This window comes from Drosophila elegans, unplaced genomic scaffold (assembly GCF_018152505.1).
Source record: "Drosophila elegans isolate 14027-0461.03 unplaced genomic scaffold, ASM1815250v1 contig_183, whole genome shotgun sequence".
Taxonomy (NCBI): Eukaryota; Metazoa; Arthropoda; class Insecta; order Diptera; family Drosophilidae; genus Drosophila; species Drosophila elegans.
In genome coordinates, this window is record NW_024545550.1 from 7,100,089 (window position 1) to 7,122,847 (window position 22,759).

General features: G+C 39.2%; 1 protein-coding gene across 14 annotated transcripts in view; it reads right to left on the bottom strand.

Annotated features, from left to right (window-relative positions):
• Positions 1-381: 381 nt before the first annotated feature.
• The window catches only part of LOC108144429 (protein grainyhead), a 46,087-nt gene continuing 23,709 nt past the window's right edge, over positions 382-22,759 (bottom strand). For 4 of the 14 annotated variants that reach the window (XM_017269296.2, XM_017269295.2, XM_041707748.1 and 1 more), the window contains exons 4-15: positions 17,594-17,761; positions 16,925-17,527; positions 16,096-16,319; positions 15,451-15,613; positions 12,960-13,071; positions 12,333-12,427; positions 9,235-9,291; positions 7,711-7,809; positions 2,860-3,263; positions 2,060-2,255; positions 1,347-1,411; positions 382-1,106 (exon numbers count right to left, since the gene is read on the bottom strand). In XM_017269296.2, the coding sequence (XP_017124785.2) occupies positions 980-1,106; positions 1,347-1,411; positions 2,060-2,255; positions 2,860-3,263; positions 7,711-7,809; positions 9,235-9,291; positions 12,333-12,427; positions 12,960-13,071; positions 15,451-15,613; positions 16,096-16,319; positions 16,925-17,527; positions 17,594-17,761 (2,313 nt within the window). In that variant the 3' untranslated portion in view covers positions 382-979. Of the gene's footprint in view, positions 1,107-1,346; positions 1,412-2,059; positions 2,256-2,859; positions 3,264-7,710; positions 7,810-9,234; positions 9,292-12,332; positions 12,428-12,959; positions 13,072-15,450; positions 15,614-16,095; positions 16,359-16,924; positions 17,528-17,593; positions 17,762-20,928; positions 21,128-22,759 lie in introns of those variants that run through there. The other 10 variants (XM_017269299.2, XM_017269298.2, XM_017269304.2 and 7 more) reach the window with 8 other exon arrangements.

Below are 22,759 nucleotides of genomic sequence, written 5' to 3' on the forward strand. Positions count from 1 at the left end.
CTTTTTTTTAATTGTTTAGTTTTGAATCAACTTTCTCGGTTGATCATTGTTCATTAGATATTTTTTTGTTTTTCAACAAATGCACACAAATATTTTTAAAGTTGTTTTTTTCGATTTTCTTTTTGCCTTAGCTTGGACTTAACTACGATTTTTATCAACATGTTTTATTGCAGAGTGTTCTTATCCCTAGGTGTATATCTAGATTTAAGGGTAACTACGATACTTCGAAATTGTTATTATTTGTTTATACCAATTTTCTCGTTCTTCGAAGTTCTCCTCATTATGTTTTTGTGTACAGAGATCCTAATTATACATAACAGAGAGGGGGGGAAAGGGGTAACGTGTTAGCTTTGTTTTGAAACAGAAATATAGAACAAACGATTTGTGTTTTGTGTGGGTTTTTCAAAAATAATTTTACAATTTTATATTCAACAAGTAAAACGCTTAAGCCGAACATATAAAATGATTACGTCTAGAGTTCGTGTAGAGCTAATGTGGTTGCGTTAGATACACCTAATAGATAGATTCTGTAACTCTTACTTGCCCTGGACCTAAGGTCTTAGCATAAGCAGGGGAGCGGAAACGAGACTTATTTCCTACTGGACAGACACTTTTGCACTCCGCTTACACACATATATATTTTGGGGGGTTACTATATATGAGCATAAATACACGGTACTACGATTACGATTAGGGCTTACACAAGTATCTATAGACATAGCGAGAATGTAAAATTTGATCAAAAAATTTTAGATAATCTCATTGTTGCTAAATAACTAAATCGAATTTTAAGCATAGTATATATCATTTTACATAAGTATTGTATTCTGTTAGCTTTTAACTTTCGATTTGTTTCGGTTCCCATTACAACTACGATATTAAGACTTAGGCTCTATGGAAAATGGCTTATTGAAACAACATCTTGTGTCCGTGTTTTGTGTGTAGTTTTTGAGTTGGGGAGCTACCCATACTGCCAGGGCTACTGATTTGGCAGCTCCGTGAGCGTCACATCGTACAGGTCGTCCTCGATTTGTTGCACCTCCAGCAGGAAAATGTCCTCGTTGCAATAGAACGATATCATGTCATCGTCAATTTTCGCAGTAATCCTGGAAAAAGAAACGGGGCAATAAGGTTAGTTATCTGCTTATGATCTTTACTCCCAAATAGATCACTACACCCATGCAAAAAGTTAGCACACGATTCGAGTTAGATTTATTTAACTAGGGGTTAATCTACAATGATGTGAGAGGGGAAGGATGCATTCTGGTGTGTATTGCTCTCTGTGTGGGTGTATCTGTATCTGTGTTTTTGCTATCTGTTAGATCTGCTAGAACTTGCTTACTTACCCCTTCTTGTTTGTGCGATAAATGTTATTTATGCTCGTTGTTGAGATTTTGTATTTGTTTTCAATCTGCAATTGAGAAACGAGAGAAATATGATGTTTTGTTTTGTCTGTTTTGTTGTTTTGTTGTTCTGTTTTTTTTCTTTTGCGGCTAAAATATTTCTCTTATAACTCGCTGTTTTTCTTAGTGTAATTTTGTTCATTTCTGTGGTCAGCCAATCTTTTTATTTTGGGTTTCAGTGTACGTTGCTTCTATATATATCTTTTTGTGCTTTAGTGTGCGGTATGTGTACGGAGGATAGAATTTATTTTGGTCAGTGTATATACACGTGTATGTGTATATACCTTGGATGAGATTTAATTATGAAATGGTTCGTAATTAGTTCCAACTACAGGTTACAAATTATCGAATTTCTTCGGGTGAGTAACGTTTAAGATATGGCTGATTTTTAGTTGATTTATGCTTTAGTCTTAGTCGATTAACGATTTTAGAGATTGAACATTTTGGCGCTTCATTTGTTTGATTTCTTTTCAGCAGATCCAATTAGACCAAAATGAACAAAATTACAGAAAAGGTATGTTAACCATTAGAACGAGTTTGGTTTTGATTTGTTTTAGATTTGGGATTTTTGGGTTGGGGTTTGGGTTTAAGGCTTTTTGGAGGTTTGAGGTTGGGGGTTGTGGTTTTTGGGGGTTTTGGGGTTTGCGTGTGCTTACCGCATTCAGCAGGCCGATCGTGGTGGGCGGTACCACGTGGAGGGGCGTGTAGACTTCCTCGTTCTCCTGCCGCACATACAACATCACACGCTCCGAAGTGGGCGGCGTCATCCTGCCGCGCTTCATGGGAGGACCAAAGTCGGTCAGTTGTGTGCTGGGCAGCATGTTCTGGTCCAGTATGTGGTCCTTTTTATCGCTGCATTAGTTGGGTTAAATATAGGAAGAAAAGAAAACAAATAAAATTTAAATTAGTTTGAATTTAATTAAAGGTTCCTACTCTCAGGATAAGAATTATTGAAAATCTCGAAATTGCCAATGGAATTATATTTAACCTTCTAGATCTACAATCATTAATCGTTTTTTTAAGTCTCTAAATATTTTTGTTTAACAATTATAAGCAAATCAAATGTGTTTTGATTAAAAATGTATTTAAAAGAGAACAGAGAGATCTATAACATTTTAAAAAAGTAAAAGTAACACTTATTAAATGTTTCAAAAACAAGGCTAATACACGCTTGTTCTTTGGATCAGCGTGAACCAGAGAAATTGAAGTTTTAATTTTTTCAAATGTTTCGCTAACTGCTAAAATTTTTTTTGTAATTGGCTTAATCATTATAAATGCTCCTGCAATAAGGAATTTACAAATGGCTTATAACTTTCTTATATTTTGACTCGATAACTACCCATTGCATATATCGAACCTCAAAGATACCTTGGCATTTGCTTGAAATTCAATTAGTTTCTCAACTCAACTGAGCGTAGGATGGGCTGGCTAAGATGGATGGACGATTTTTACTCACGTCTGCATGTCGGGTGGAAAGTGGTTGTGGAACTTGAGCGTCGGCGTGGCCACCTTCTGGCCGTGGAGCAGGAACGGCGAGGCCCCCTTCAGGTCCGGCGAGTCAGTCTCATGGCCGTAGAAGCTCTGCAAGGACGAGTGCGAGTTGGAGTTGGAGTTGCCGTTGCTCAGGGGGTTGAATGTCATGCCCTGCACGGAGCCAGCGCCAATGCCCAGCTGACCTACCTTCTCCATGTCCTCCGCAGGCGAGAACAGCACCGGCGGCTTGGCGAAGTCCTGCATGCCGTAGAACTCGGACCGATCCGTCACCGGATGGTACAGCTCGTCCAGCTTCTTTCTGCCCGTAGCGGTCATCTTTCGCTTGGCGGCCCGTCGCTCCTCGTCGCGCGTCTTGCGCTCGGCACCCTACAAAAACATATTGAAAGATACTATTAGAAAGGGGAAAAAATAGGGAAATGGGTGCTCACATAAAGCAGCGGTTAAATAAAAGAGGCAGTTTTATATTTTTTATTTTAATCTACAATGTTTTTTTAGATTGTTTTTTTGACACACAAAGTTTGGAGAAAAACTGAAGAAGTTACAGCGGCTTAAGCGATTCGACCAGAGCGTTTTTACTTTAGATTGTAAATTAAAAAGGTTAAAGTTATTATTATTTTTTTTTTGTTATAATATTTATACATTTCAGCTTTTCAAATTTCAAGTGCCCAAGAATAGTTAAGCAAGTCATAAGTTTCTTTAACTTTAATGTAATTCAATTTATACTTATATATGTTATATTGAAATAGTTATTTATGCATTAAAGTTCGTGTCAGTCCAATTTTAGGGATTTAATTTGAAATAAAACGAAGCGAAAGTAAAATCCATTCATTGCATTAAAATCATATTGGGCTATTTCCTTTTGATCACTTCTGATGAAAGGAGTTCTAAATATTTCTTTTTCTGTTTTAATTTGATTAATTTTCTGTGAAATCTATTTTAGATTTTGGCTTTAGGCAATTGTGACATTCCGTTACTATATCAAAGAGTGCAGTTTGAGATTCTAAGTGACAGTTTATAAATGTAATTCAGTGTCCACATTTCGAGCTTTTTCCTGTGACCATTGCCTCGAGTCGAAACGTTCCCTGATTAAATTAAAATACTTTTAAATGCAATCTGAGAGTTTAAGAGATACTTATTAATATTTTAGGCTATTTCTTGTGGCCACTTTTTGGAGTCGAATCTTTGGAATTTCGAGTGCGCTGAAGATGCTTCCAGGTGGGTTGCGAAAGTCCAGCTCTGCCAGTGCCACTGGCGTATTCCCAGTGCGCAGGCGCACAGGTGCACGGGGCCAGCGTGTAATTAGCAATCAATCAAATGCATGGATGCCACCTTTTTTGATATTTCTTTACTTATTAATTAAATTCGTGTATGGCTTGGCTGGCAGTGCCATAAGCTGCATCACGCCGCACATCTTGTTGCAGTTGCAAAAATCGCAGGCAGCCAAAGCCGAGGAAAAATGAAGGAAAAAATCAAAATAGCGAATGAGAGAAACGAGTTTCTCGCCTGGGGAGCTGCGATGTCGCACAGAGACAAAGCCGCCACCGCAGTGGATTTCTCAGTTGGAGACTGTGTCCGTCTGTCCGTCTGTCGGCCACTTTTGGCAAAATGGTCTACACCGTTAGGGTCAGAGTCGAAAAAAAAATGGGGAAAAATTATTATAAAATACTTAGAGATGCAGCATAAATATGCATACATAATAAATAATCTGGCGGCGCCCCGAACCAAGCAAGAAAAATACTTTGTCTGGGCCAGCAGCAGCAGCAGCAGCAGCAACAACATCAACAGCAGCAGCAGCAGCAGCAGCATCAGCAGCTGCCCACCTGCTTGTTGCCTGATTGCACACTCACACTCTGGCTCTTTTGTGGAGATCACACGGATGCCTATACTATATAATATATAGTCTGTTGGCTACTTTGTCCGCCGGTGATTGCTAGTTTGCGTGTGCAGGCAGATGCAGTATGTTGCAGTATGTTGCTGCTGTTGCACTTTGCATTTGTAATTAAAAATCAGCAATTGAGCGATGGAAGCTGCTGCAGGAAGGCAGGTGACTACAACAGCAGCACAGGAAGTGATATGTTGCAAGCAATCTACTTGGGGCTTCATATTATGCAAGGATGTCTGAACATCCCCCCCTCCCATCACATCCCATTTTAAGCCAAGTTCTTGTGCTTATCACAAAGCATTTTAGCCTAGAGCCATGTGCTCAATGTGTGTGTGTGGCATGTAAATAACTGTATTTTATTACTTTTATTTTATCTCGGCAAAAATATCGCCAAACAGGCAACTTGCAACTTGCAACAAGCCAAGGCGACGGCGTCTCGAATCGCCCAATGCGGTCAATGATCGCCGCAGTCTGAGTCTGAGCCTTCTCTTCTGCACGTTTTTACCTTACCTCCTTTTTGGAGGCTGTTAATCGACTTCAAAGTATGACGAAGACAGAGGACACCCGGCCGCCAGTGGGCAGACACTTTTCGAGGAGGCGGGAGGGACATTACCATTAGCATTAACGTTAGCTAAATTCTATAATGATTTGCCATGTGCTCAAATACTTCATTAAGAGGTAATGCAGAAGATTTTGTTAAATGAAGTTGTGACATAAAATGAAATGCACACAAAAAAAAATCTCACAAAAAAAAGGTTACATCAAAAAAAAAAGTTTAGTTTTGATAAGTGTATCTTAAAAGTGAACTACAGACAGTATTAATATATAAGTATCCTCTCAATTTTAAATAAATGAACCCCTATAATTTTAGGATTAATTTTTATACCGAAGAATCTAAAACTGTAGTCTTATTTTGATGCTTTCCTGGTATTAATTTAGGAAAGTTTTCATACCCAATAGTTTAAAATTCATGTAACAAAAGTTTAGTTGTTAAGATACTTTTTTTGTTTGTAGTAAATTCTATATTCGGTTGCAAGAAAATTTTTAAATAGTGAATACTGTTGTAATTAGCTAAGAAACTCTACAAAAATTCAGTGAAAAATTCCTTATCTTGAATAAAAATTAAGAAAATTTTTTTTTTCAAATGGCGAGAAGAAATCTTTAAATAATTGATTAATAAAATAAGAGTATAAGGAATTTGGATGTAATTATTAACTTTTACTACAGGATTTTGAAAACACAATTACAAGTCAAGTATTTTTAAGCAAATAACCGTCAGCTAATCATTAAAAGACCCATAAAAATACCAATGTTACGTAAATTATTTCCCCACCAATTTCCTCCGTTTTTGGGGAAAGTATCTACCGAAATGCACAAGTTGAAAAACAAAAAAAAAGAAACAAAATGACAGTTATCCGCCAAGACAAAGGTTCCCCTTTCAACATTGTACATGCTGCAGAATTTCTCGTAATTTTGTATCTGTTTTTAGGGCCTACCGCCTGGGGGCAAACTTAAAGATTCATAATTGGCGACTGTGGCCCAGAGGTGCCAAACGACGGAACTGCAACTGAAACTGCAATTGCAGTGAAATCAAAATTTCAAAAATCCCAAAACCTACAGAGAAAATAAAAGGAAGAACCAGGGCGACCCAGCAAAATAACGTGGTACGCGAAATTTAATTGATACATTTACCGATAAACACACGCTGGCCGGCAAAAAGGGCAAAAAGGGCTGGCCCCAAATGTGAAATATAAGCCCAACGCGATAGTGATATGGCCATGGATCGGAGGATCGGAGGATCGCGGTTGGGGAATCGTGGTGTACCCAGTGTGTACAATAAAAGCCATGTCCAAACGGAGGCCCAGGGACGCGGAGGATGTGTAATGATATGAGAAAATTAAATTGGAAATCCACGAAATGATTTATTAATAAACCCCATCAAGCGAAAAAGTGAAGGGTTCGCATAAAGGCGAAGGTACAGATACAGATACACGAAATACGAAATACGAAACAAGGGCATGGAAAGGATGTGTGGATGTGTGGTATCTGCTTGTTGGTCTGGCCATTTACTTTTGGACGCGTTACGCTTTCCACTAAAGGCCGACCTGACTGACGGACAGCCACTGCCACTGCCGGTGCCCCCAATTCGGTAAAACGTTGCAGCCGCAGCAACATCCAAAGGAGAAGCTGCAGCAACAAGTGGCAGGCACACAGATACACACTACACTGGGAATCTAAACTAAATACATACAGAAACATTTTATTTTTTAGCTGATTTTCAGTCCATTCTTGGACTAGCATTCCCTGTAAAAACATCACAGAAGTAAATATTGATTTTAAAACATCTATCTGGATTTAAAAACATGTTGTATTACCAGTAACATATGTATTCTATAGATATTTAAATTGAATGGTAATGGCCAGGGAAAAATGTTGTTATAGAACACGAGCTGAACTTTGTTAAAACAATCTTTAAAATTTTTTTTCAGTAAACAAGTATAATCATTGTCAAAAAAAGCATGCGAAATATGTTGTGAATGAATACGAACTTGATTAAAATATTTATTCTTCGAGTAAAATAAGTATAATTGTTTTCAATGTGATTTAATATAAAAATAATTAAAGTAATGGTGAGTAAAGCATTTTAAGAATGGCAGTCACTTTCTCTTTTTGATTTCATAATAGTTTTCTTGAAGCATAGTTTTATCATATATTATGTTCTGTAACTTATTCTTTTCTGTCGGTGTAATGCAAACAAAGCGTCACGTAGCCTCTTTAAGTTAGCCCATCAACCTGTTGCACGTGGCAGAGCAGAGCAGAGCAGAGCAGAGGGAGAACTACTGTGCCCCTTCTGTGCGTAATTGCCGGCATAGGGGAACTGCTTTGGGAACTGCTTCGGGGACTGGGAGTGGGGAAAATAAAATCACTTACCTTATCGCAGAAGACCTTTATCTGACAGTAGCCGCGGTGGAAGACCGTCGTATCTCTGGGGTCCTCGAATGTGTCGATTTGTACGTGCAGCGGCAGGCCCTGGAATAAACAGAATCATCCGTATTAATATCACAATGCTCCCGTATCATTGTATCATTCAAATTGCCCGGGGGCAATCGAGAGTTGCTACTCGAGAGTTGCCGCCGGACAGCAATCGCAATCGCAATCGCAACAGCAGCAGCAGCAGCAGCACAGCAACTTGCAACAGCTGCAATTAGCCGTTGTCATTTGGGCTGGGGGGCGTGGCCGGAGCCAAAGGGGCGTGGCCGGGGTGATGTTAAACTGCCAACATCCGTTGGGCGAGTGTGTGTGCAACATGTCGTGGCAAGTGCATAATTTGATTTGCCTATTGCCCACACTCGCTGCCACACGGAGAAAAATGATTCCTACTTCATTTGGTGGTTTAGTAAATAAAAGAGTTAGGGACTCTTAAAAAAGGATTATAGCTTAATCCTTATATATAAATATCTAAATGGGCAAAAGTTGTCGACATAAGCTCGACTCAATTTGAAAAATCTTCAAATTAAAGGAATGCTATTTAAATTTAGAACAAATTCAAACTAGATATTATCTTTGAGTGCTATTTTCTTGCCACGCAAGCTCCACTGTACCTTTAAGCGCTCTCTTTTAATGAAAAGCAACGAGTTCTGCCTGTGTTTCTGTCAATGAAATATCAGACTTAATGTACGCATTACAACTCCGGTCAGGAGGATGTGCAATCCGCTTTGCCAGAAGGTGGATGGGATGGGCGATTGGTGCGGCAGGAGGCATGTGGCATGAGGCAGGTGGCAGAAGAAATCCCCTGCCTACGTATCTTCAGCCTGACCGTTGTCAAGACGACTGCTCTGAATGCTGATCGCTTCGATGAGAAGGGGAAAAACACACTCCGATCCACTCTTCCCATCCATCGATCTGGATCGCTTCTTTGGCCGCATTGATTCGCCATTAACAAGTTGGCATTAAATTGGTTATTACTTAACCCATCAAAGGAAATGTGCCTGAGTTGAATTTCATTTACAGAAAGGCGGGCACAATTATTTTCCTCTGAGAAACGTATTTAGGTTACTTATAAATAAAGAATGGTTTAATCAAAATGGGCATTTCTAAAAATTTAACAAAAAAGTATTTGGTTACCCAAATAAGGGGAAAAAAATATAACTATTTTGATTCTCACAAAAGGATAAAAACTTTAACTTACTAGAAAAATTGACTAATAATTTGGCCAGGTATTAAAATAATTAAAAATTTTAATATACGTTTGATTTCTTGTTTTTGAATTCAAAGTTATACTTTGAAAATGATTGATGATTTCTTTAAAATACCAATAATGTCATTAATGAAAAACAAAATAAAATTCATGTCTCTTTGTAAGAAAAAAAAGGAACTTAACTTATATACTTTAATTTTAGTTTTAAAAGAAAATAGTTGGCTTTAAAATAAACATATAAGAAATGATAAACTCACCTTAACTCCCTTTTGACTGCTGAAATCCGTGCTCAAGCACTGAACCGCAATGTTGATCTGTTTTTTTTTAAAGAAAATCAAAAGAAAAGAAAAGAGAAACAATGCGAATGTGAGAAATGCCATAAAATATACAAATGTAAACAATTATGAACATAAAAAGAAATTATATGGGATGACAAAAACTGAAATGCGTCTGCTATTAGAAGGCAATTGTTTTCTCTCTATTAAGTCGATGTCCTCTTTATGCCCACGACAGTTTAAAACATTCCAACGCACTCGGCAAAGAGCAAAAATGAAGACAAAAACTGAAACTGAAGGAGAGACAATAACAAGGCAATACACAGAGGACCATGGATTGTGGACTGTGGACCATGGACCATGGACCGGGCCAATAAGATGGCCTGAAAACTGAGGCATCGAGGGGCCTTTAAGCCAAGTAACGAGCCAAGTAGAGCCGCGACTTTGTATCGCATCCAATTCATTTTTAGTTCGACTTCGATTCAGTGCAAGGTGTGTGCAACTTTATCTGTATCTGTGTCTGTGTTATAGTATCTGTGTACCGAGGCATTTTAAGCATGCCAAGTCCGAGTTTGAGTTGCAGTCGAAGTCGGAGTTTGAGTTCAGTTCGCCAGACAGTCGTCGGACAGTAAAAAAAAAAAAAAATAAAAAAAAATAAAAAGAAAATCCATCAACGCAAAAATACCAAAGGAAACAATCTTAATGGTAAAAGTGCAGCAGTCACAGTCGCAACATCCACATCCACATCCACATCCATATCCCAGCCTCCAACATCCCCACATCCAGCAAACCAAAGACCAAGATGTGGACGAGCAGTATTTAATGTGAATAATTAGCGGGCGCGTACCATATAAGCGAAAAGCGAGGGGCGAAGCACCTGCGTGTCGGTGCGTACGAAAGTTTTGCCGCTGGGAAAGGCACTATATCGCGTCTCGCAGATACACACACACACTCATTCGACTGCAAAAGATGGAGATACAGATGCAGCAGCTAACGGCATAAAACGAAATCGACATTATGCGAGCCAAGTCAAACCAAAAGGCGACTTGACTTGACTCTCTCCTCGAAGACGAACACGATGTGATGTCGGGATGGGGATGGAGATGTAGATGGAGATGGGGATGGGGATGGAGATGGGGATGCTGGGATTAACATCTCAGCGCGTAAACAATTTGTAAATAAAAAGCTCTATCAAATGCGAGTGGGCGGGGGGAAATGCACTTATGGCCAGCCAGTTAATAACTGCTGACCAATTTGGCAGCCTGCTCACACACAGAAGTCACTGAACTTGAATGAAAATCAATTCGGTTTTGGCATTTGTTTTTCACAATATTTTTCACATTTTTGCCAAAGGCATTCGAGTCGGGTTAAATGGACACTTGGCGAAAAAAATATCGCCAAGCATCTTAAAATCTATTAACACACGTAATGACTGGCGCAATGAATAAATGTCTTTACTTGGGCCATAAGGATTTAAAATAATTGAAATGGATGGAACATTACAGTTATATTTTAAAAGCTATGCATATTTCCTTATAGATAGTAGTATATTTTAAACGGTTTTAAGTACACCATACCATTATTTAGATAAGTCCAATCTGCAGTTTGAATAACTTTGTTATTATTGATGCGTTTAAAGTTGTATTTTACAACTTTGAAAAAGGCTTGACAAAAATCTTTAAAAAATGAGAGCTATCATTTAGATTGTTGTTTCTTAAATTTGATGGCATTTGAGTCTATCTTGGTTCAAAGTGTAAAGCGAAAAATATTAAATAAATATGCTATACTATACTATAACAATTTGAATAAGAAAGCATTCGAAACAGAAAAGGGTTTGCTATTTTTTTCACCGTGCAGGTGGGCGGAGCGAGGCAAAGGATAAAACCATTCCGACGCCATGGCGTATACGTAATATGAGGGCTGACTGGCATACTGGTCTTACTACTGGCGCTTGTTGCAATAGAATTGCAAATATTTTCCACCGATTAAAATGCTTGATAATTGCTAAATTAAAACGCGGTGGGAGCTCGTTCGCTTGATCTGCGGTTATAGCAGCAAAAGTAGCAAAAGCTAAAAAAAAGCAAAAAAGCAAAGGCGAAATACAACCACCGGACTTCAGAAGCAAAACTCAGTCGCAGGCTTAGTTCCAGGCATTTGCGAGTAAGTGATTAAAACTAAGTGTCATAAATAAATAAATGCATAAATTATTCTTTTGAAAAAAAAAACACACACACACACTCGCATTGGCTGTGAGGGGGAAAGAGAGGGGGCGAATGCCGGACAGCGGGCGACAGAAAGGGATGGCCACAGCAATGGCGACACTGGCTGAATAATTTGCGTTTTACTCGCAATTGAAAATAAATCAGAAATTAATTCTTGGCTCACACACACACAAATACTTGTACATACATGGAAAAAAGATATAGAGAGGACTTTACGTATCTGCTATCTCCGTCTTCTTTATAAAAGTGTCGCGCTGAATTTTTTCTTGCTTTTTTTCTCATTTTTAATTGAGGCGGCGCTCGAAGTAAACAAAATGGTTGAGAGGGAAAAACACATAAAGGCACACAGAAGTCGACGGGCGATGATGACCTACAGATACCCTGTAATTTGTTGAGGGTTCTAAGTGTTTATGGAATTCGTGTGATTGATACTGCAAATGGGGTGTGATATGTAATAAATGAGTTCACATATTTGTTTGGCGTTTTCGCATGAGATTGTTATGAAAATTGGATTAAGCAAACACAATTCATTTATCAAAGTTCATTTAAATGACCTCTAATTGTTTGATTGTTTTGTAAGAACAAACTTGCTAAATATTGATTGTTCAAAAAGATTAATTAAATTAATGAAAAATAAACTAATATCCAATAAACATAATACTATTTCTTGCTAAGCCGAAAGAGAAACCTAAAAGTCTATTAGTTAAAAATATACTTTACTTTGAACATGGTAAAATATCTTGACTTTGGGTGTGATAAAAGTGATTGCAAAATGCAAAACCTTGCAAGTGAAGGGTATGCTTGAGTTCCATAACTACGATGGCCATAGAAATGAGATCTAGAATGAACAGAACTTACCTTGGCGGAGCTCTCCAGCGGATTCCAGTAGACGGCGATGGCATTGTGCGACACTTCCTCGATGCAGCCAACGAGGCCAACCGAGTTCTTTGTATCTGAGGAGAAGAAGAGCAGATGGTAAGAGGGGCTTTTGGGGGTAAAAGATGTGCGATGCAGAAGAAAGGCGAAAAGTGGAAGGAGTTGAGAGACAGAGGCGATCGCGGACATTGGAAAATATGTTTGTATTAACAATTAAGGAAATTTCTGCGTTGCCATCCAGTGACAAGTGCCTAATGAGTTATGTTTGATGGGCCATGGCAGTGGCAGCGGCAGCCGGAGCGGCATCCTCATGCTGCCCCATGTTGCAGGCAGCACAGAGCCACCGAGATTATCTGCAATCAAACAAACGGAGCGCAGTTGCTGCCGCCGCGCGATGCGCGTTTATCAATGTCATAACTCTCCTGCAACGTTGCGGGCCTTTCAATAAAAAGCAACAATTTACTGCTAGAAATACTAGACAATACAAATGAACAGTCCAGCATCCGACGCTGCTGGACTTCTACTTCTGCCTCTACTCCTTTAGATTTCTGGATAGGGGATTGGGGTTTGAGGACTGGGGATCGGGCTGTAGAAGTTGGTTTTACGCACCTGCATCCAAGATTCTCTGCTTCACGGAATGCTGACGACTGTGCCAGAATTGCCAGGCCTTGATCTCATCTTCGGGGCTCTTCTCCTCGCGGAACATTAGCATGATCACACTCTGCGTCGGTCGAACATAACAGAAAAGCACATACACAAAAAGAACAGAACAGAAAGCAAATATGGTTATTAAATTAAGTGCGAGGCTAAGTTAAGAGGGCACTAAAAATTAACTCATCTCAATTATGGTATTCTCGAAAAGGAAGCACTAAAAGTAAAGTGATGAAATGGTTGAATTGGTAAGGGATTTTCAAGTTGTTGGTGGCATCAATAAAATCTTTCAAGGGGTAATGCTTATGAATCTAATGGTTAATAGATCAAGTTTTAATTCTTGTTGAAAACTTTGGAAACTGAATATTTCATAAAGAAATTATTAAAATTGGTTTATATCCTTGATCTGAGATGGCACTTGGAGTAATGATTTTATTTTCGTATTTTATGTGTAAATACTTCTATGTTGTATCTATTTTGATATACTTTAATCACAAGAAGCTTAGGGTAATTTGGAATTTAATGAATTTAATTTCTTCAAATAAATGTAGGACTTAATTAAATCATTTTAGTTGAAAATGAAAATCTAAAAAATAAACATTCTTGATCTGATTTTGCACTTGAATTAATGATTAGATTATCGTATTTTCATGTATACATTCTTGAATAAATCAACTTTCCCATGTTGATATATGGTAATTTTTTAAGTTAATGAATTTAAATGTAAGACTTGATACAATCTCGTAATTAGAAATGGAAATCTAATAAAGAAACATCCTTGATAAATCTACAGTCTTCAGTTTCGTTCATTATCCTTGATCTCGCAAGCGATCTTGCTGAAAGTAGATCTGTATCTCTAAGGAAATGCCATGTTTTTCGTTGCCGTTTGGCAGACATGGTCCTAATCCGTTTATACTATCCCAAGGATAGGGTTCAATGCTCTGACATATATGCGTTGTGACACTCAACTCACAACTCGGCAGATCGCACCCTACGCCTTAAAAGTCAAAAGGATTAGGCATTGCGAGTCCTGCGAGGACAAAGGGACGAATTCGATTTAGCAGAAAAACGTCCAACTCAGTTTGTATCTTCTGTTCATTCGAGGTCCTATTGTTTTTCCAGCATTTGCATTTTTTCTCTATCATTTATGTGTCTATTTTTTTACATTTTGAATAATTAAGGAAGCGCAGAGATAGCTGAGTTCCGAAAAAGGAAACAATTTCGAAATTGCAAGCGCAACCCTTGCGAGGATCATCTTTTTCCTGAGGAATCTCGGGGGTTAGCTGATTACAGCATAAATATTTTTGTGTGTTTTCTTCGGGACTGAAAGTCTTTACATATTCATGGGCTAATCAGCTCGTAAATTATACTCAGTTTTCACTCCCGATTCGGTTCTCTTTTTTCTTGCATTAGTTTTCCCCGTTAGATTGGGTTATGCAAATGCTGAAAGTGTTTGGGAACTTCTTTCTGTTTCTGTTTCTGCTTTTTTTGGTTAAGGGCGCGCAGCTCTAAACAAATAAACTCGTAAATTAATTTTGACACTTTTTTGTCGAGCCCTGCAAAATATGGCACTTTTATGGTAATCTGAGAGCCAAGAACTTGAGAAGTACAGGGAAGGAAAGGTTAAGCTCGTATCTGAAGATCTCTGCGTTTCATTTGGCTACGTTACTTAAAGTTTTTGTTGCAAGTTTCCTTCGTTCTTTATTCATTTTTTTTATCGCTCTCTTTGCGTATGCAAATGACAAGGACTCGGATTCGTATTTCTTTAATTTCAATTGTTGTTTACTTAGCCTACAGTTCTGCCAGTTCCGCTTCCCGTTTCATTTCCTCAACCCATTTACCATTTACCATTTACCACTTTCAACTGTAACTTTGATGTCATTCTTCGGCTCTCAACGGTTCCGTTTTCAGTTTTCAGTTTTCAATTTGCATTTGCATCTTCAGACGTCATTTAAGCTTATCTGATTGATGATGTTGACGGGTATTGTCCTGCTCCTACTCCTTGAGCGATCGTCCTGAACAAACATTCGTAGTGAAAGACTACCGGCAATTTGCATTGAACGCGATATTCAAATTCTCATCAAGGGATCTCGCTTTTACACTCGCACTCGCGAGTTCTCAGTATCATTTATCATTCAGCAGGATATGGAATGGGTGTAATTGAGCAAAGGGGTGGCGATCGCACCTCGGGGTAGGACTAAGAAGGACTAAAATCCCAACAAGAAGCCGACACACAGATTCCCTGACAAATCGCCCCGGTAACGAAGGGTTGGCCTCGCCACATTTTCCCATTTTCCCCTTCATCTGTTCATGTGTTCATGTGGTGTTGATGGCATAAACAAAACACACCAAAGAATGGAAAACAAGCAGCACGAACTTGATTGACAAAGCTCCCCTTCCCCTCGTTCCCTCCCAACATATAGCTTAGCATATAGATTTTGGATCCTACCTTGACGGTGGTGTTCTTGATGGGCTTTTCCGCATCGTGCACATACTCCAGCGTAATTCCGTAGAACTGACCCTTGTTGATGTAGGTGATGCGATCGTCCTCGCGCCTCTGCGATGAGCTGATGGGGCTCTCCAAATTGTAGCGGAAGCCCACGTTTGTGAAGCTATCGGAGGGAATTTATAAAGTTGGTAGGGTTGTTGAGTTATGGGGTTATCATATGGGCTCATTTAAAATGTTAAAAGTGGGATTTAAGCTGTTTAAGTTAAGTTAAGTTATGTATATTCTATCAAGAAACACATATTGCAGTTTATGAATATAAGTTTCTAAAGCTTTAGTTGTGTTCTAAAGCATGAAATTTTAAAGAGATTTTTTGGGGAGTTGATATTGTAAGCACCAGGACTCATCTAAGGCGCAAGTGAACAAATGTTTGTAATCTTTTTGATTTGAAAAGATTTTTAATGTATATAATTTGTTTTGTATAAGAAAAACAGGCTTAGATTTTTGATAAAAACTAAATCTAACTCTCCTATCCTTATATAGACTATTTTCAATGATTACTTTCTTTATGAGGCTTTTTTATTTTAAAGCCCAATCACTGCATCACATTTCCTGTCCTATATTTAATGGATTTATCAAGCGACTTACATTTTTGGTATTTGTATTTTATCGGCATCATTCTGGCGGCCAAAGTCGTGCCAGGGCCGCGACCGCGTGGATCCGTTGGTGCTCGTGTCCACCAGCGAGGTGGTAGGACTGTTCTGGCTGCCGTGCACCACTGTCCTCTGCTGGATGCTATTCACACTCACGGGTATGCTGCCATTGGCATCGATCAACGTGCCCGGCTGACACAGCTCCGTGTAATCGAAGGACTGTTTTCGAGGAGAATTGATATGTAACTCATTAAAATGCTGAAAACATTATGGTAGACAAACAAACATAGTCAAGAAAATATAATAAATGTAAATAAAGCTCTTATCTATGTAAGCAAGACAGGACAAAAGCCAAGCTCTAAATTTTTGTTGGCATAATAATGAATTGTATTTTATAACACAATAATGGACACGCTTTAGTCAAACACTCTATTATTTTATACTGAATTTTGCTGGTTATTTGGGAGAGTATTAAAATACAAAAGACAAACTCTACGTTTTTCTTTGCTAAATATTAAATTGCATATTATGACATAACAATTGACACGCCATGCTTTAGACAAACACTCTACTATTAGTACATATTTCAATGGAATGGTTATTTGTGGGATGCTTTTCAAGTGTTTTATGGTCTAGGCCTGCTAAAAAATATTTAAATAAATACCATAGACTACCTCTAATTTAAAGTTGGTTATGTACTAAGTTTTAAATGGACACGCACGCAATTAGTCAAACACTTTACTACAATTTCTACTTTTACAATCAGCCGAAGATTCTGATATCGATGGTACTCTGTGTTACTGTTTATCGAGGGCTGTCTGTACCTGTTGGATGTTGGTCTGATCCCGCGGCGTGATGGCATCTGTGCCAATGCCCGAATCCGGACTTGGCAGATCCACCGTGAGACCCGCTGCCGTGATGGCTTTGGCGTAGAGGGGCGTGGCTCCGCCGTTGCTCTTGCCATCCTGTGGATGGTGTTGTTGTTGGTGGTGCTGTTGCTGCTGCTGCTGCTGCTGCTGTTGATGCTGCTGCTGCTGGTGGTGGTGGACGCTGGTCAGCACGGTGGTGGTGGCGGGCGGGGGAACGCTGCCGGCAAAGCGGCCTTCGTAGGTGAGGGCCACTCCGCCGGGCTGCGATACGGAAACATCCACGTCGCCGTACAAAGATCTCGTGCTGGCCGGCACATAGCCACCCTGTCCGTCCGGAGCAAAGTATTCCCGATAGTAGGATGGCTCCGCTATGAAAGTGGTGGTGCTGGTGGGCGGGGGACCGGGTGGCAGGCGACTGGCCGTATACATGCCATAGTCGTTGGCCGTGATGTAGGGACCCGGACTGGGACTCTGCGCCTGCATGGCCACGCCCCCACCGGCGGCTCCAGCGGGACCGGCGCCACCGCCCGCTCCGCTGGCCGTGCTGGGATGTGAGGTCTGCAGGAGTGGGTGGTGGTTTGTCACACAGGGCTCTAACTCGCCTCTTCCTTCGAAGGTTCTCACCTGTAGATAGATCTGTGTGCCGCCCGTGGTTGCATACATCTCAAGTCTGTTGCCTGGCGATCCTGATCGTGATCTCGATCCTGCTTCTGATCCTGATCCTGACTCCAATTCAGTGGGTGTGCTGGGCCTTTCAGCTTCACTTGCCCTTAAAGCATCCACTTGCAAGATCTGCGGATAAGGTGGTTTTTTTTTTTTTTTTTTTTTTTTTCTCGTAAACACTTAAACCTAAAGCAATAAAATCCGGTGGTTAAGCAATCAGGAATCCATCGAGACTGCAAGACAAACTGTCATTGTGGCTAATAGCCCAATTGATTGATGGCTATTTTCAGATCAAAAAACACAGAAGGTCGCGCCATCATAGAAACCCCAGAAACGAGGTGACAAAATTGTGCGTACGTTCTTTGGGGCCATGATTGTGTGGATTTTTCTTTCAGCCATGATTCATACAACAACAGCAGCCAGCAGCTTATTGAAAAATAACGTCAACAAGTACAGTTTATAATAAAAGGCTATAAAAAAATGGTATATACTCGTACGAAAGCGAAATGAAACAGTCGCCGTCGTCTCCGTTGTTGTCGTCGAGTGGAAAGAAACCAATTAAAAATATACAGAAAAAAAAGCGCGAAAAAATCAACATTTATATACAGCACATATATATACACGGATTGATATATATATATATATATATATATATCAAAGGCTATATGCATATGTTAATTATCATTGTTTTTTTTTTTTGTATTGCCCGCCCGAAAATGTCAAACGTTTTTGGAGACAAACGCAGGCAGTCAAATGAGGTAATACAGAGCAAAGTGTGGTCAATTCATGTCTTGGGCTTTAGACATATATATATTTAGACATCGAAATTAGCAGCGAGCTGCTGATTGCCTTTGGTCTAAAGAAAGTGAAACCCAAAGAGACACACAGGTCCAGCCAAAAGCCAAAAGACGTCACTATTTGGCTGGCCTTTGATCGAAACCGGTTGGGCTTGACTTTTTGGGGGTAATTTTTGTTACACTTTTGGTTACAGACAGTCACATACACACACACTCCCAGAAGAGAACCCATGTAATAATTTATGGTCTTTACTTTGATTATTTCGGTTAACTCGCCTCACTGACTTAAATTTATACAGAGCTTTCTGTGTCTGTGATTTTTTTGGATTCCATTTTTTTCCGAAAGACTCTTGTATAATTTAGCATCAGTAAGAGATTCTAGCTGCGAGCTAATTAAATTTGTTCATCGAAATCAATTTGCATTTTTAACTTTTAACGTGCAACGTCAGAAAAGGCCTTGACGAATCCGATCGACGATCGATCCACGGAGACAAAGATACTTTGTTGCTGTTGGTTTTGGTATTTTCGGTTTTTCGGCTTTTGGTTTTTAACTTTTCTGCTTTTGTGGTGCGTGTCTGTCTCGGGCTCAATCGCATCCGAATCTTTAGCTTTTGTTGTCGCTTGTTGTATTTAGCTATATTGGTATAACTGAGCTATCGGTTATGAGCCGTGCGGAGCTGGGCTTTAAGAATTATGCTAAATAGCGACAGCCAGCAGCGACAAACGATTCTGGCACATATTTATGTATGAGGAAGGAATAAAAAAACACACCAAAAATCCAGCAACAACTAGTAGCGAGACAAAGGAAAAAATAACAAAATATTTAAATAAAGCCAATTAACTATTTTAATGCCTTTTGGAATGATAAAAAGTGAAACTTTTTTCTTCTTCGGCCAGCATTTTATGAATATCGTTAATTCTCGGAAATAAAGTGAACGAAAAGCCGAGAAAAACAAAAACATCTTCATATATAGGTAGTATATGCAAAATTGTTTTGCATTCATAAAATATTTTTAATGGTTCCTTGATATTGTAATTGTGATTCTCGGTAAGGAAAACGCGTGACTAACACCTCTCCAAAAGTACTCATATTTGCTGGAAATTTACTAGATGTTGGGTTTAATGTCAATTCAACTCTTAATAAGTGCAATAAACCTTCAAGGTTGTTTTTCGATTTGTTTGGTTGATGGTAAAACTTCCGTTGGTAGTGTTTTAGTTATTGTTAGTTAAAATAAGCAATATAAATGGAATTTCTTCTTTCAATTCGTTATTAAGATGATATAAAATCTCATTTGATTTTTTATTCAATTAATCCGTTAGATCATTGTCTATATAATTATCTTGTTATATCTTGTAGGCTTTTCATTATTAATAATAATGCTTTCCGGTTTTTAACGTTCTTCATTACGCATCAGGTTCTAAGAAGCTATATTTCGATATTTCCAAATGTAAAATACCGACTCATAATTCTTCAAATAAATCTTTAATTTAGTTTCAGTCTCTAAAATCGAAAATTCTCTGATGTTGACTCAATAAAAAAAAATGATTCATTTTAGGAATTTAAGAGGAATTTCAAGCAACCGCTGAGAGAGATTTCATATATTATTTGGCGAATTAAATTAAAGTGGGAAATCCGGCGTGTACAGTAAACTGATAAGCCAAACGAAGATTTGGAGCAATTAGAAAGGCAGTCGATGAGGCGATATATCTCCACCTTTTTATATAGAGCAACGAATGAGAGAGAGTTGTTTGGCTAATCCAAGATCTAAATGCCAGTGTCTAATGATTACACTTTCCGGTGCCTGGAGAGCAATAAATAAATTGCCAAGAGTACAAAATTGATATGTTTTCCGATTCTCGGCCATAAATAAAGCTGGCGAAACCTTAGACTTTAAACTATGGCGACTGAGCTAGAGTGAGTGTGTGTGTGTGAGCGAGAGTGTGTATGTAAATTAATAAGACAAATATTAAGAATAATTAACTGTCAATGCAACAAATGCACAATAAATTAGAGTGCATGCAAATTGTGCACCGACTGAGGCAATTTAATATTTATATGTTTTTTGTTTTTTTGTTTTTTAGCTGGTAAGCTGGTAAGCAAATTAAGGCCCAATAAAAACGGAGACGGCAATTAAGCCTCACACTGGGTTCTGCTCAACGAGTTTTATAACCCACCCACTGACCACCCACTAAATAAATTCGATTCTTGGCCTTAAGAAATGCGCGCCAAACAAAAGACTTAGGCAGCGAACTTGTTCGCCGCGTGGGTGTTGAAAGGCAACGCGTTGCGCCCACACAATGTTGTTGCTGTGCTTGCTGTTGTTGCTGCAACTGCTGTTGCTGTTGTGAGTTGTTGCTGCTGCTGCTGCTGTGTTGTTGCTGCTGCGCGTGCGCTGTTGTTGTTTGATTCATGGTTTGGATTTGATTTGCAGGTGGATTGGTGATATTGATATGCCGAAAGGTACTCGGTATTCGATACTCCGTATCGGTATCACTCACACTCACTGTCTTATATTTTTTTCCCTTGCTTTTTTTTTTTTTTTTTTTTGTTTCTTATTTTGTGATCCCCTCCGATCGATCGTTGGGTTTTTGGTTACAATGTATGATCGCGGCGAGGCGGCAATAGCAAGCGGCTATTTCGGAATCGGACTCGAAAGCGATACGATCCTACTCCGACAGCGTGATACGACTGACTAAAGGCCGCCGATCGCTGCCAGGTATGACAGCCAGTGAGCCAGCCAGCCAAACAGCCCAGTCGGCTATCCGCAGTTGCGTCGGCCAGTTGGAACACAGATACACAGATACACACGCACACTCTCGCACACACACGCAGCCAGCCGTCTCTCATATCACTTCAAAATGGTTGGAATCCGCGGCCGTACTCGGCCTGTCGCAATATTCTGAGCGGCCAGGGGAGGTGCGGGGCGTGGCGGGATGGGATGGGAGGATAGGAGCGGACACGGACAGGGCGTTGCAGCTGCTGCTGCAGCGGCAATATTAAAAAATAGCTGCACTTGCTGCATAAAGTCGGGATTCCCTAACTTGGATTTTCCACAACTCGAAGAAAACTGAATGGCAATAGTGTACAGCGAGTGCAATTCATTCATAAGTCAAGCTTTTAATATTCAACAACCAAATTAATTAATTTTTCTGGGGAAAACATTTTTTATACTAGACTAACAATAACATTTTGGCATAGTTTAAATGTTTACTTCTAAACTATTTGATGAATAAGCTGTTTCGACAAAAAAAAAAATAATAAAATATTCAATGACAATGTCAAAAGTTTTTTAATGATTTCTTTAATTAGGAAAATATTCTATGATTTAAACTATTAGAATAATATGATTTTTTTGAATAATTGTGCATTTTTAAAAAACTTAAAACGAGCTATTTAAAATTATTTTGGAAAGTTTAATCAAATCAGTAAGTTTTGGGAAAATTACTTTAAGGGTTATGTTTTTAAAATTTTGTTTAGAAAACTATCAATTGGTTTAAATGTTTCCTTTTAATGTGAAAGTTTTAGATAATCAGCTGATAATTAAAAATATATTTTTCATATATGGGAGCTTATTTAGAACGAATTTTTACAGATACAGCTTAAAGTATTATTTATAGAAGTACCCCAGTAGTTGCACTTGCTGCACTTTTTATGCCAAATCGAAGTCAGGTCGAAGGAAAAGGAAGGCGATCGGCGATCGGCCGGAAGTGCGCACTTATCGCTGCCGATTGTCGCCCATAGTTTGCTACTGCAATTTCCCATTTAATTATGGTTGTTCCTTTTTTTTTCTTTGCGTGTGTGGTTGGTTCGACGTCGGGAGTGTGATAATAAAGCGCCCATCGAACCAATCCGCTTGCAACATGCAACATGGAACTCGAACTTAAGGCAAAGGAAGCGGCTTGAGGTGTGAGCGGGATAGGGCTATGGGTATTAACACGTGGGCCAGAGCGAGAGCACCATACAAATCACGTACGCACACACACGATCGTATAACAGCTTATTGGTGTATAACAGTTTGGTCATGCAGTAAAGCCTTGATGTTGTTGTTGCTGCGATGCCTTGCTGTTGCTACTATTGCTGTTGTTGTTTACTACTGCTTTTGTTGTTGCTGATTCAATAGAACCGAACAACAACGACGACGACACGACAACAAAAACGACGCTGATTCGTATTGGCTGCAGCCACTAATACTCATTGCTCACTCACACCAGCAATTGACAGACCAATTGCAGGTCTGTTAGACAGCAGCAACAACTATTGGAGCAGCAGCAACAGCAACAGCAACATCACTGATGTAGCAACAACAACAACAGCAACCGCTCGTTAATT